Source organism: Solanum pennellii, chromosome 12 (genome assembly GCF_001406875.1).
Source record: "Solanum pennellii chromosome 12, SPENNV200".
Classification (NCBI taxonomy): domain Eukaryota; kingdom Viridiplantae; phylum Streptophyta; class Magnoliopsida; order Solanales; family Solanaceae; genus Solanum; species Solanum pennellii.
Window position 1 is genome coordinate 70776564 of NC_028648.1, and position 14291 is coordinate 70790854.

The 14291-nt window shown below is 41.5% G+C and overlaps 1 protein-coding gene across 1 annotated transcript; it reads left to right on the top strand.

Annotated features, from left to right (window-relative positions):
- Positions 1 to 12761: 12761 nt before the first annotated feature.
- On the top strand, positions 12762 to 13729 carry LOC107006521. Its single transcript, XM_015205053.1, has 3 exons — positions 12762 to 12850; positions 13003 to 13246; positions 13322 to 13729. Exons 1-3 carry the CDS (start codon positions 12762 to 12764, stop codon positions 13727 to 13729), a joined length of 741 nt encoding a protein of 246 aa, XP_015060539.1.
- Positions 13730 to 14291: the final 562 nt, after the last annotated feature.

The following is a 14291-nucleotide window of genomic DNA, read 5'->3' on the forward strand; positions in this document are numbered from 1 at the left end:
ATTACATTTGAAACAAGTGTTTGATGTTCTACTACAAGAGCGTCTCTTTGCTAACTTCAAGAAATGTTCATTTTGTGTTGAGAAAGTTGTGTTTCTGGGTTTTGTGGTTAGTGCAAATGGAATTGAGGTTGATGAAGAGAAGGTGGAGTCCATCAAGACTTGGCCGACCCCAATCAGTACAACCGAGGTAAGAAGTTTTCATGGGTTAGCAAGTTCTTATTGGCGATTTGTGAAGGGCTTTAGGTTAACTGTTGTTCCTTTGACTGAACTGATCAATAAATAAGTACCTTTTGCATGGGGGAGGAGCAGGAGAAGTCTTTTCAAGCCTTGAAATTTATATTGAGTTCTGCACCTTTGCTCCAACTACCAAACTTTGATAAGTCCTTTGAAATTAAATGTGATGCTTCACGTGTTGGTATAGGTGGTCTGTTGATTCAAGAAGGAAAGCCATTAGCTTTCTTAAGTGAAAGGCTAAAAGGAGCTACCTTCAAGTATTCAACTTATGACAAGGAATTGTATGCACTTGTGCGAGTGTTGGCTCATTGGCAACACTACTTGTGGCACAAAGAGTTCATGATAAGGACCGATCATGAGTCCTTGAATCATTTTAAGGGGCAATCCAAGTTTAACCAGCGACATGATAAGTGGGTTGAATTCATTGAAACCTTTCCATATGTGATCAACTACAAACAAGGCAAGGAGAATGTGGTAGCGGATTCTCTATCAAGAAGGTTTATGTTGGTCAATACCTTGGTTTCTAGAATGATGGGTTTTGAAAGCTTAAAGGGATTCTATTATGTGGATTCCAACTTCAAAGATACGTTTGATAATATTACTAAAGGGAAAAAAGTTGATAGGTACCAATTGATTGATGGTTTTCTGTTCAAAGATGTTCGAGCATGTGTGCCCATGAGCTCATGGAGAGAGTTATTTGTCAAGGAGGCTTATAGTGGTGGTTTGATGGGACACAAAACACTTAATATTCTTAAGGAGAAATTCTTTGACCCAAGATAAAACATGATGTGGAGAGGATTTGTGGACAATGTCTAGAATGCAAGCAAGCCAAAGCCAAGACCAGGACCCAAGGTAAATATACTCCTCTTCCTACTCCTAATTATCTGCGGATGGATATTTCTAAGGACTCTGTGTTGGTACTGACTAGGACTAAAAGAGGATATTATAGTATATTGTGATAATGGTTAGATTTTCTAAAATGGCTCATTTTATTCCATGCCATAAATGTGCTGATGCATCCCATGCAACATCTTTGTTTGTTATCAATGTGCTTAAATTACATGGAGTCCCTCAAACCATTTTTAGTGATCGGGATTCCAAGTTTCTAAGTCATTTTTGGAATAGTCTATGGGGTACACTTGGAACCAACTTTTGTTCTCTACTTCTTACCATCCTCAAACGGATGCACAAACCGAAGTAGTTAACCGTACACTTGGAACCATACTTTGATGGATGATTAGATGGACCCCAACTACTTGGGAAGACCGTTTACCCTTTATTGAATTTGCATATAATAGTTCTTTCCACTCCTCTATTGGAATGTTTCCATTTGAGGCATGCCATGGTTTAAAACCTTTGTTTCCATTAACCATGATTCCTTTGTCTAGTGATGTTGTTGTGAGCCTAGATGCCAAGCAAAGGTCAAAAGAGATGATGAACATTCATGCCAAGGTCAAAGAGTCCATTGAAAAGAAAAATTTTAAGGTGGTCATTCAAAAGAATCGAGGGAGAAAGGAAGTGATCTTCAACCCAGATGATTGGGTGTGGGTGGATTTCCGAAAGGAAAGGTTTCCACAAGTACAAAAAGAGAAGCTAAGCCCAAGAGGGCTTGGACCATTCCAAGTAGTCAAGCGAATCAATGAGAATGCTTACATAATTGACCTACCAAGTGAGTATAATGTTCATAATATTTTCAATGTTACTGATTTATTTCCTTGTGTTGTAGGTGATCCTTTGGATTCGAGGACGAAGCATTTTCAAGAAGGGGATGATTATAACATGGGTAGCATGGATGACACTAACATGAGTGGCATGTACGCCTCAAGACCATCTACACGGAGTCAAGCAAAGGATCTCCAAGGCCTACAAGCAATGTTCATTTAAAGGGAAGCATTAGAGGATATTGAAGGTCATCAAACAAAGACATACAAGGTGTTTACATTGCATTAAATTGAGATGGAAGAAGGAAAGAGGCCATGTGTGCAAATGGCCATTTCATGAACTCAAGAATTCATAAAAGAGGGCAACCAAACATAGCCTTTATCTCATTTAGGGAAAAATTGTCAAAGAATGTCTTCCTTATTTCCTTATTATAAATATTAGTATACATTGAATATTGACTCTCAAATTGTAGTATCTTCTTAGTGAGTAATTACTGAGTAATTCGGTGAATCTTGCGATTGCTAGTTAACTTATTGAGTTTGATTAATCTAAGTGTTACCCCTTTGTGATTCTTGGTTTCATTTGATTATCCTTCCTTGGGTTAAATTTAGGTTGTTGAAGTCAATTGGGAGGTGAGGGTTTAGTCCCTTGTTGCCCATAATTTCAATAACTTGAGTATTAATCCACACATCTTTTATTTTTTTGTGTCTTTCCTTGTTTGATCTTTATCAACAAAGGCTCTGTGACGAAGAGCATGAGTCCATGTGTCGTGTCGATTTTATTAGTTCTAAAGAAAGATTGAATATGGAGCATGTGTTTCGATTGTCGAGCCAATAATTAAATTTATCGTGAAGTATCGTCAGCCAATTCCTAGGTTAGATGATATGCCTAATGAATTTAATGGCTCTTGTGTGTTTTCAAAGATTTATCGTAGGAGTGGTTATCATCGAATCCGGATGAACCCTGTTGACAGATGGAAAAATGCATTCAAGACCAAGTTTGGTCTATATGAATGGTTGGTGATTCCATATGGTCTCACTAATGCTTCTAGTACCTTTATGTGTCTCATAAAACACGTGATGAAACCCTTTAAAGGGAAATTTGTGGATGTTTATTTTGATGATATCTTTATTTATAGCAAGACCATGCATGATCATGTTGAGCATTTGAGATATGTGTTTGATGTGCTTAGGAAGGAACAACTTTATGCTAATCTTGATAAGTGTTCATTTTTTTTTGATGAATTTGCTTTCTTGGGTTTTGTGGTGAGTTCAATACGGGATGAAGTTAATGGGTCAAAAATCAATGTAATTGAGAATTGGCCAATTCCGAAATCCAAAAGTGATATTTTAAGCTTTCATGGGTTGGCTAGTTTTTATAGGTGATTTGTATAATGTTTTAGTAACCATTGCAACCCCTTTGACAGAGTTAATCCAAAAGGATAAACCTTTTAAGTGGGGAGAGGAACAAGCCAAGAATTTTGAGGCTTTAAAATCCATGCTTAGTTCCGCTCCATTGTTGCAATTACCTGATGTAGATAAAAATGTTAAAAGAATAATTTGATGCTAGTAAAGTAGGGGTTGGAGCCGTCTTAATGCAAGACCAAAAGCCCATTGCTAATTTAATCAAAATCTAAAATGTGCTACTTTGAATTATTCTACTTATGTATTGTATGCCTTGATTAGGGCTTTAGGTAATTGACAACACTACGTGTGGCCCAAATAATTTGTCATTTGGGATGACCAAGTCCCTAAAGCATACTCGGACCTAAGAAAAGTTGAACAAGAGGCATCTAAATGGATTGAATTCCTTGAAACTTTCCTTTATTTAATCCAATACAAAAAGGGAAAGGAGAATGTAGTGTCTGATGCCTTGTCTAGAAAACAAGTGTTTGTAAATACTATCTTCTAAATTTATTAGGTTTGAATGCTTGAAGACATTGTATCCCAAGGATCCCATGTTTGCTCAAATCTTCAAAGATTATGAGGAGTGGGAGAGGGAAAGGTGGATAAAGGATAGATCTTCTTATTCAAAGGCAAGAGACTTTGTGTGCCCATGAGCTCTTGGAGAGAATTATTTGTGAGGGAGGCACATGATGGGGGTTTAATGGGTAATTTTTGTTTTACCAAAACTATGGGAATTCTTGAGGAACAATTCTATTAGCTGAAAATGGATAAAGATATTGTTTGAATTTGAGGTCAATGTGTTGAATGTTGACGCTCTAAGTCGCACCTCCTTCCCATGGTTTATACTCTCCACTCCCCACCCCCTCAAAGACCTTGGCTAGATATTTCAATGGACTTCATTTTGGGATTGCCAAGGACCAAATGAGGTAAAGAGCTAATCTTTGTTGTTGTTGATTTATTTTCAAAGATGGCTCATTTCATTCCATGTCATAAATTGGATGATGCTCCCAATGTAGCATCTTTGTTTGTTGAGAATGTTGTTAAATTGCATGAAATTCCTCAAACCATTGTAAATGATAAGGATCCTAAATTCCTTAATCACTTTTGGAAGGAATTGTGGGGTAGACTTGGTACTATGTTGTTCTCAACTTCTTGTGACCCACAAACCGATGGCCAAACTGAAGTTGTAAATAGGAATTTGGGTTCTATGATTCGTGCCATAGTGCATGGGAAGTTGGACTCATGGGAGAAAATTTGCCTTTAGTTGAATTTGCTTATAATTGTATTATTCACAGAACTATCGGCATGTCTCCATTCGAAGTTGTTTATAGTTTTAATCTCCTAAATCCATTATATTTCACTCCGCTTTCTCAATATGTTATGTTAAGCTTAGATGGGAGTAAGCGAGCTGATGCTATGAAGAAGCTTCATGAACACCTGCGGCTGCACTTAGAGAAGAGGAACCAAGAATACCAAAAAGGATAACAAGGGTCACAAGTGGATCTTGTTTGAATCAGGCGATCTGGTGTGGCTCCACTTGCAAAAAGAGCGATATACCACCCATCGGAAAACAAAGTTGATGCCAACGGGTGATGAACCATTCCCAGTGCTTGAACGGCACAACAACAATTCCTATAAGGTGGCCCTTTCTCCAGAATATCAAGTGCAGAACACTTTGAATGTGTGCAACCTTTCACCCTTCCCAACTTTTGCTGATGATGATCTGTCGAATTTGAGGACAAATTCTTTTCAAGAAGGAGTGAATGATTACGAATTGCATCAAGGACATTTACAAGAAGCCAATCTAAATACCTTCAAAGGATTCAATGGATATTCTTTAGGATGGAGGCACTTGAGATTGTATTGACAGAAAATAAGGGATTCCACGCCTTGAGAGTTCCAGTTGGACATTTTGGTGACCAGAGCCAATTGGCGGATCGCCCAAGTCACTAGGTGAGTAAACCAGTTTGGCCTTGATCCACACGTGGCTAAGTTGAACAAAATTGCAGGAAGGATCGCCAACCAGGTCAGTGCATAGCCCATCCCACTTAGCGACCTGACCTTGTTCTCCCTTTTGCCATTTAGGGTCACTTTTGGGACATTTTATCTTAGGACTATAAATATCTAGCTTGGGTTTATACTTAGATTATATTTATGTTAAAAACTGTAAAACTCATGTTTGAGTGTTGAGAGCTTTGTTGTGCTTGTGTTTCCTTTTGTTAGAAATGTTGCTTGTTTGGGATATCAATGTACTTGAGGTCATCTTAACAGTTAGGTGCTATAGTTTGATCAACAAATTGAGATCATTGGTTTACTATACCCTTTGGTTGCCTTTTGTTTCCTCTTGTGTGTCTATCTATTTATCCTTTACTTTTTGTATTTTTGATTTCAGCGCATTATTGTGATTCTTCTTGTAAGAATTACTTCAGTTAGACCCCAGTGCCACATTATCTTTTGTAGCTCCTTTAGTGGCTATGAAATTTAGTGTACTCCCCAATGTCTTAGAAGAACTCTTTTCGTTTTTTTCCTCGGTGGGTGAATCTTTTGCTAAAATAGTCTACACGATTCCCATCTCATTGTCCAATAGAGTCACATTGATTGACTTGGTAGAACTTGATATGTTTGACTTTGATGTCATATTGGAATTGATTGGTTACATGCTTGTTTTGTTTCTATTGATTCTAGAACCCGAAAAGTCAAGTTTCAATTTCCTAATGAATCCATTTTAAAAAGGAAGGGGGGGGGGAGTTCAATCTCTAGAGGTCAATCATTTCACATCTAAAAGCTTGTAAGATGATTTCTAAGGGATGTCTCTCTCATATTGTGAGGGTCAAAGACTTTGGGTCCGAGTCTCATCCTTTAGAGTCCGTCCTCGTAGTGAAGTATTTCCTGGAAGTCTTCCCCGATAACTAACCTATAATTCTGTTATGCCTCGTATTTTTTATACGTTGTGCGCGTCATGATCTAGTAGACGTAAGTCCGGGGAATGAGATTTTATTTTAAGTTCCAAGTGATTAAAGAAATATTAGGCAAGGATGTTAATTCCAAATGTGATATTAAGTATGATTTGGCTAATGTAAGTGACATTAACTTTAAGTGAGGGATTAATTAGTGGCTGATTAGGATTAATTTAATCCAGTGGGACCCACCACTCAAGGCAAAAAAATTAAAAAGGGATCAGATTGGGAGCTGGCCTTAGTGGACACGTGTATAGGGGGGCTGCCTCCACTTCATATTATAAATGAGGTGGAGAAATCCACTCCATACTAAATAAAGTGGTGAAATGCATTGCTGCATATCATCTTCTTCTCCACTTGGCTTAGGCACCCATGGAAATGGAGAAACCAACCCTGCAACTCTTGGCCAGCAGCTGCAAATAATTTGGTTAGTAATCTCCTTGCTTGGTGTGTTAATTCTTTAGAATACCTTGTTAATTATCCATTAATATTAAGAAGGGGGCGTGACCAGTAGCTTAGGAAGTTTGTTTTAGTTATTGAATGTGCTAAGTATGAGCGGAAACCATAATCGGATTATTAGTGGTGTCGTGTTGGTGCTTGGGCTGTTTTGATTAAAGCAAACTGCGGGAAAATTCTGTTTTGGCATCATGTATATGTTAAATGTGATTATGAGTATATACTCCAAGGGATGAATACGATAAGTTAGATGTGTTGCGAATTTTAAAACGAGTTATCGCTCGGTGTGTCGTTGCTTTGCTGCTATGGTTGCCGAGACGGAACTGTTTTGGGGAGGGGGCTGTTTAATATGATTAGTTGGGTTATATGTGTTATTGGTATTGCTGTGGATAATTTGGGTTGTTGTCGGATTGGGACGAAGTAAGGAAAATAGGGGAAGTGCTGCCGGATTTTCATTAGATTATTAGCTAGCTTACAAGATAGTAAAGCGCGACGTTTATCTGATTGCGGCACGATTGTTGCTTGTTATAGATTAATAGCATGAGCAGTAAATATTGGACGTGCGGTTCGACTATACGGTATGTAACGCTGTCCCTTCTTTCTTTGTTTGGCATGACTTTTAAAAATAAGCGAATAACGGACAGGTTTGATACTTACCTCTAGAGCGTCTAGGTGACATATATTCTTGCTTCCACAATTATTCCTCTATATATCGGCTATGTCTAAGGCTACGATGATTTCTCATATCTATGGTAGTGCTTCTTAAAGTCATTGAGATTTTACGTTTCCATATCGTATTAATGGTTCATAATCTTGATAAAACGTTAATATTTGGTAATACTCCTTGCTGGTTAACGTTGATTGTTCTATCAAGTTATAAGAAATGATTTTAATTGCATATGGTTGCTCATAATATTCTGCTCGTGCATAGAGTCATTTATCATTTCACCGAGTCCCGGGCCGGGTAATGTTCGTGCGGAGTTTCTTGCATATGTCACCGAGTCCCTCACTAGAGGGCCGGGTATGTATATTATATATATGATTGGTGATGAGGATGGTTATGATGATGATGATGACGGAGATGATGTGATGACTATTTCACCGAGTCCCTCACTAGAGGGCCGGGTACGTATGATGTATATATGTGATGATTATTTTGCCGAGTCCCTTACTAGGGAAGCTGGGCACCTTATATGTTAAAGATATGCATGATTTTCACTTAAAAGGTACATGTGTAGCGATATCTTGTTTCGACTTATCATGTTGGTATCCTGTCATCTTTACCTTATGCTTTACATACTCAGTACATTGTCCGTACTGACCCCCTTTCCTCGGGGGGCTGCGTTTCATGCCCGCAGGTGTAGACGCACAGTTCGGTGATCCTCCCGCCTAGGATATCTACTCTGCTGATTGGGAGAGCTCCACTGTTCCGGAGCCCAGTCGTTTTGGTACATAACTTTTTGTGTAGTCTTTTGCTTGTCTATGGGTATGGCAGGGCCCTGTCCCGTCGAGTTTCACTACTGTACTCTTAGAGGTCTGTGGACATTATGTGGGTTGTATATATATGTTTTGGATAATGGTCTGGACATGGTTTGTTTGGGATGTCCGCTTGTACAGGGGTAGCCTTTTCGGCTGCGTACATCATTGTGTATTGTGTAGTGGTAGCCTTGTCGGCTTACGTATGTTATTATGCTTTGGATAGTGGCGGCCTTGTCGGCTCGCGTATGTTGTTACGGTTGAATGGTTATGACTCCTTATGATACAGGTCCTCTTTATTTATATATGACGTTGGGGTTGGCTTGATTTGATTAATTCCATATTGTCTTAGTTTCAGTTGGTTATTCTTAGCAGGTTTGTATGTGGGTGTCCAAAACGGGCACTAGTCACGGCCCATCGGGTTGGGTCGTGACAAAGAGTGGTATCAGAGCGGTTCTTCCTCGGAAGTGTCTACAGACCGTGTCTAGTAGAGTCTTGTTTATCGGTGTGTTGTGCACCACATCTATAAACAGGAAGCTACAGGACATTTAGGATGTCATCCTTTCTTCTTATTCTAGATCGTGCGATAGAGCTATATTAACAGGATAATCCCTCTCTAACGAATCCGTGTATTTTCAGCAATGCCTCCAAAGAAAGCGACAGCCGCCCAGAAGGGCAAATCGGTAGCAGAAGGTACTAGTCAGACCCGGAGAGTTACTAGGGCCCGTGCCCAGTCTATGCCTGGTATTATGCTCCAGTCGGAGAGCTCTGCTACACCGCCACCGCCAGAGCAGCTTAGAGCAGCAGTAGCTCCAGTTCGGGGGACACCACCATCCCCCGAGGCCCCAGCACCTGAACCTCCAACTCCTCAGTCAGGTGCAGAGGATAGGGCCATGAGAGATGCGGTTCAGTTGCTGACTAGATTAGTGGCTGGTCAGGCTCGCAGGCATGGACTAGGAGTTGATCATACGGACAGATCTGATAGCTTAAGGGCTCGTGACTTCTTAAGTTGTAATCCTCCAGAGTTCTTTGGGTCAAGGCCCCAGGATGATCCGCAAGGGTTTATTCGTCAGATGCAGCGTACATTGAGGATAATCAAGGCTTCGGAGACCGAGTCTGTTGAGTTGGCTATGTATCGTTTGCGGGATGTAGCTATTAATTGGTATGAGTCTTGGGAGTTATCTAGAAGTGAGGGTACTCCTCCAGCGGTATGGGATGAATTTGTGGAGGCTTTCCAGGGCCACTTCCTGCCTCCAGAGATGAAGTGAGCTAGAGTCGATAGATTCTTGCGTTTGAAGCAAAATTGCAGGAGCGTTTGAGAGTATAGCCTCGAGTTTGATTCATTGGCTAGGCATGCGCCTACTATTGTGGCTGATATGGCGGACAGGGTACATCGTTATGTGATGGGATTGGATCGTTATCTGATTGACGGTTGTATGGCAGTGACTCTTCAGCCAGGTATGGACATTGCTCGGGTGCAGGCATATGCACAGGGGGTAGAGGATCGGCACCGGGGACGTCAGTTAGATAGAGATTATAATAGAGGCCAGCATAAGAGGGCTAGATCAGCAGGTTATCCTGGCGAGTTTCGAAGCGGGCAGTCTCAGCAGCATGTTAGATTTTCTTCCCAGCCAGCACAGAGTGCACCCCCACGTTTCATGGGTAGGGGGTTCGATCGTATGGGATATTCGGAAGCTGGTCAGAGCTCTAGGGCGTCAGGGTCACAGATGGGCAGGGGGTTGAGCCAGTCGAGGCCACCTTTGCCTCGGTGTTCTCGCTGTGGTAGGTCCCATCCCGGGGAATCTCGTTGGGCTACAGCTGCGTGTTTTTCTTGCGGCCGTCAGGGCCATACTATGAGGGAGTGTCACCTTAGAGGTAGTGCAGGTGGTATGGCACAGCCTACTGGGTCCGTTGCTGGTTCATCTTCTTCAGTGGCTATGCGCCCTACGGGGCAGGGTATTCAGGCGCCAGCAGGCCGTGGTAGAGGACGTGGTGGAGCTTCCAGTTCTAGCGGTCCCTCGAACCGTATATATGCTTTGACTAATAGGCAGGATCAGGAGGCGTCACCTAATGTGATCACAGGTATATTATCACTATTTTCCCGAAGTGTGTATGCATTGATAGACCCAGGTTCCACCTTATCATTTATATCTCCCTTTGTTGCTAGTAGGATCGGAATAGAGTCTGAGTTGACAGAACCATTTGAGATAGCTACACCTATAGGAGATTTTGTCATAGCTACGCGAGTATATAAGAATTGTTCAGTAGTTATATATAGTCATCGTACCGTAGCAGATCAAATAGAGTTAAATATGATTGAGTTTGATATTATCATGGGCATGGATTGGTTGGCTGCTTGTTATGCTAATGTTGATTGCAGAGGAAAGATAGTTCGATTTCAATTTCCAGGGGAACCGATTATAGAGTGGAAGGGGAGTACAGTATCGCTGAAAGGTAAGTTCATTTCATACCTTAAGGCCGGGAAGATGGTTAGAAAAGGCTATATTTACCATCTGATTCGGGTGCATGACATAAAGGCAGAGGCACCGACTCTTCAATCAGTCCCGGTAGTTAATGAATTTCCAGATGTATTCCCCGAGGAACTTCAAGGCTTCCTCCAGAACGAGAGATAGAGTTTACTATAGATGTACTGCTAGATACCCAGCCTATATCTATACCTCCTTATAAAATGGCACCTGCTGAGTTGAAAGAATTGAAAGAGCAATTGAGGGATTTGCTAGAAAAGGGCTTCATCAGGCCTAGTACGTCACCTTGGGGAGCACCGGTACTGTTTGTGAGGAAGAAGGATGGGTCGCTGCGGATGTGTACTGATTATAGGCAGCTGAACAAAGTAACAATAAAGAACAGGTATCCCCTCCCAAGGATTGACGATCTATTTGACCGGTTGCAGGGTGCAAAGTGTTTTTCAAAGATAGACTTGCGGTCAGGTTATCATCAGGCGCGGGTAAGGGAGGCAGATATTCCAAAGACGGCATTCCGGACCCGATACGGGCATTATGAGTTTAGGGTGCTGTCTTTTGGGCTGAGTAATGCTCCAGCGATGTTTATGGATTTAATGAATCGAGTATTTAAACCATTCCTTGATATGTTTGTTATTGTATTTATAGACGATATTCTGGTCTATTCACGTTCAGAAGAGGAGCATGCAGACCATTTAAGGACGGTACTTAGGGTGCTTCAGCACCAGAAGTTGTATGCTAAATTTTCTAAGTGCGAGTTCTGGTTGACTTCAGTGGCATTCTTGGGGCATATTATTGGAGCTGATGGTGTTCGGGTAGACAAGCAGAAGATTGAGGCGGTAAAGATTTGGCCCAGACCTACGACACCTACTGAGGTACGCAGCTTTCTGGGGTTAGCAGGATATTAACAGGAGATTCGTAGAAAAGTTTGCCTCAATTTCAGCGCCTTTGACAAGGCTAACTCAAAAGGCAGCCAAGTTCCAGTGGACTGATGCTTGTGAGCGAAGCTTCCAGCTATTGAAAGACAAATTGACTACAGCTCCAGTCCTAACTCTTCCGGAGGGACCAGACGGCTATGTTATTTATTGTGATGCTTCGGATGTTGGTCTAGGATGTGTATTGATGCAGCATGGTAAAGTTATAGCCTATGCCTCCCGACAGCTTAGGAAGCATGAAAAGAACTATCCTACTCATGATCTGGAGTTAGCGGTCGTGGTTCATGCCTTGAAGATATGGAGACATTATTTATATGGTGTCCATGTGGACATCTATACAGATCATAAGAGTCTCCAATATATCTTTAAACAGAAGGAGCTGAACTTACGACAGAGGCGGTGGTTGGAGTTGCTAAAGGATTATGATTTTGATACTTTATATCATCCAGGGAAAGCGAATGTTGCAGCAGATGCTCTTAGCCGTAAGTCCATGGGTAGCTTGACAGAGGGATATGGTTCGGGAGATTCAGCGGCTATCCAGCCTTGGAGTCCGTCTGGCTAATTCAGAAGATAGTGGAGTTTCTATTCAAGAGGTTGCTGAGTCCTCAATCATAGATGAGGTAAAGAGACACCAATACAAGGACCCTATTCTGGCACAGTATAGAGATGCAGCTCTTCAAAAGGAAAAGACCCCATTTAAGGTTACACCTGACAGAGTGTTACGATATGAAGACAGATTGTGTGTACCCGATATTGCGGGGCTACGACGGCAGGTTATGGGAGAGGCACACTCTGCCCGTTATTCTATTCACCCAGGGTCAACGAAAATGTATCATGACCTCAGATGCTTATATTGGTGGGATGGCATGAAAAAGGACATAGCGGAGTTTGTTGCTCAGTGCCCGAATTGTCAACAAGTCAAGATCGAACATCAAAAGCCTGGTGGATTGTTACAGGAGATAGAGATCCCAACTTGGAAATGGGAGATGATTAATATGGACTTCATTACAGGCTTACCTCGCACTCACCGGAAGTATGACTCTATATGGGTTATTGTAGATAGGCTGGCATAATCGGCCCATTTTCTTCCAGTCAGGACTACTTATTCGGCTGAAGATTATGCGAGGTTATATGTCAGGGAGATAGTGAGACTTCATGGGGTTCCCACGTCCATTATATCAGACAGAGGAGCTCAATTTACAGCCAACTTTTGGAGATCGTTTCAGAAGGGATTGGGGACACAGGTGAACCTTAGCACATCATTTCACCCTCAGACTTATGGGCAGGCTGAGCGTACTATTCAGACATTAGAAGATATGTCGCGGGCCTGTATTATTGACTTCAAAGGTAGCTGGGATGACCACTTGCCGCTCATTGAGTTTGCCTATAATAATAGCTACCATTCTAGTATCCAGATGGCACCGTACGAGGCCTTATATGGGAGGAAGTGCAGATCACCTATTGGTTGGTTTGATGTTGGCGAGACTAAGTTAATAGGCCCGGATGTGATTCAGCAAGTTGTTGACAAGGTGAAGCTTATTCAAGAAAGATTATTAGCAGCCCAGAGTCGACAGAAGTCATATGCAGATAATCGGCGTAGAGATTTGGAGTTTCAGATCGGTGACTGGGTATTTCTGAAGGTATCACCCATGAGGGGTGTGATGAGATTCGGCAGGAAGGGGAAGCTCAGTCCGAGATACATTGGGCCTTATCAGATTGTTCGTAGGATAGGCAAGGTTGCCTATGAGTTGGATCTACCATCTGATTTGGAGGCGGTACATCCAGTCTTCCATGTATCTATGCTACGTAAATGTATTGGTGATCCTTCTATAGTATTCCCCGTAGATGATGTTCAGGTAACAGAGGAGTTTTCATATGAGGAGAAACCCGTAGCTATACTTGATCGCCAGGTTAGAAGGTTACGTACTAAGGATGTGGCTTCCGTCAAAGTGTTGTGGCAAAATAATAATAGCGAGGAGATGACTTGGGAAGCGGAAGACGAAATGAAGAATAAGTATCCTTACTTGTTCCTCGTACCTGCACGTAATTCAATTCCTAGCTTGTCTATATTGATTGATAAACGAGATTATGTAGTAAGTTGTGACTCTGTGAGGCATCTGTAAGTTACGGAATGCAGGTTGATAGGTATAACTGTTAGAGAGACCTCGCTGGAATTTGTTTTTTGTAAGATGCTAACTTAACATTTGAGGACGAATGTTCCTAAGTGGGGAAGGATGTTATGCCTCGTATTTTTTATACGTAGTGCACNTGCGGGAAAATTCTGTTTTGGCGTTATGTATATGTTAAATGTGATTATGAGTATATACTCCAAGGGATGAATACGATAAGTTAGATGTGTTGCGAATTATAAAATGAGTTATCGCTCGGTGTGTCGTTGCTTCGCTGCTATGGTTGCCGAGACGGAACTGTTTTGGGGAGGGGGCTGTTTAATATGATTCGTTGGGTTATATGTGTTATTGGTATTGCTGTGGATAATTTGGGTTGTTGTCGGATTGGGACGAAGTAAGGAAAATAAGGGAAGTGCTGCCGGATTTTCATTAGATTATTAGCTAGCTTACAAGATAGTAAAGCGCGACGTTTATCTGATTGCGGCACGATTGTTGCTTGTTATAGATTAATAGCTTGAGCAGTAAATATTGGACGTGCGGCTCGATTATACGGTAT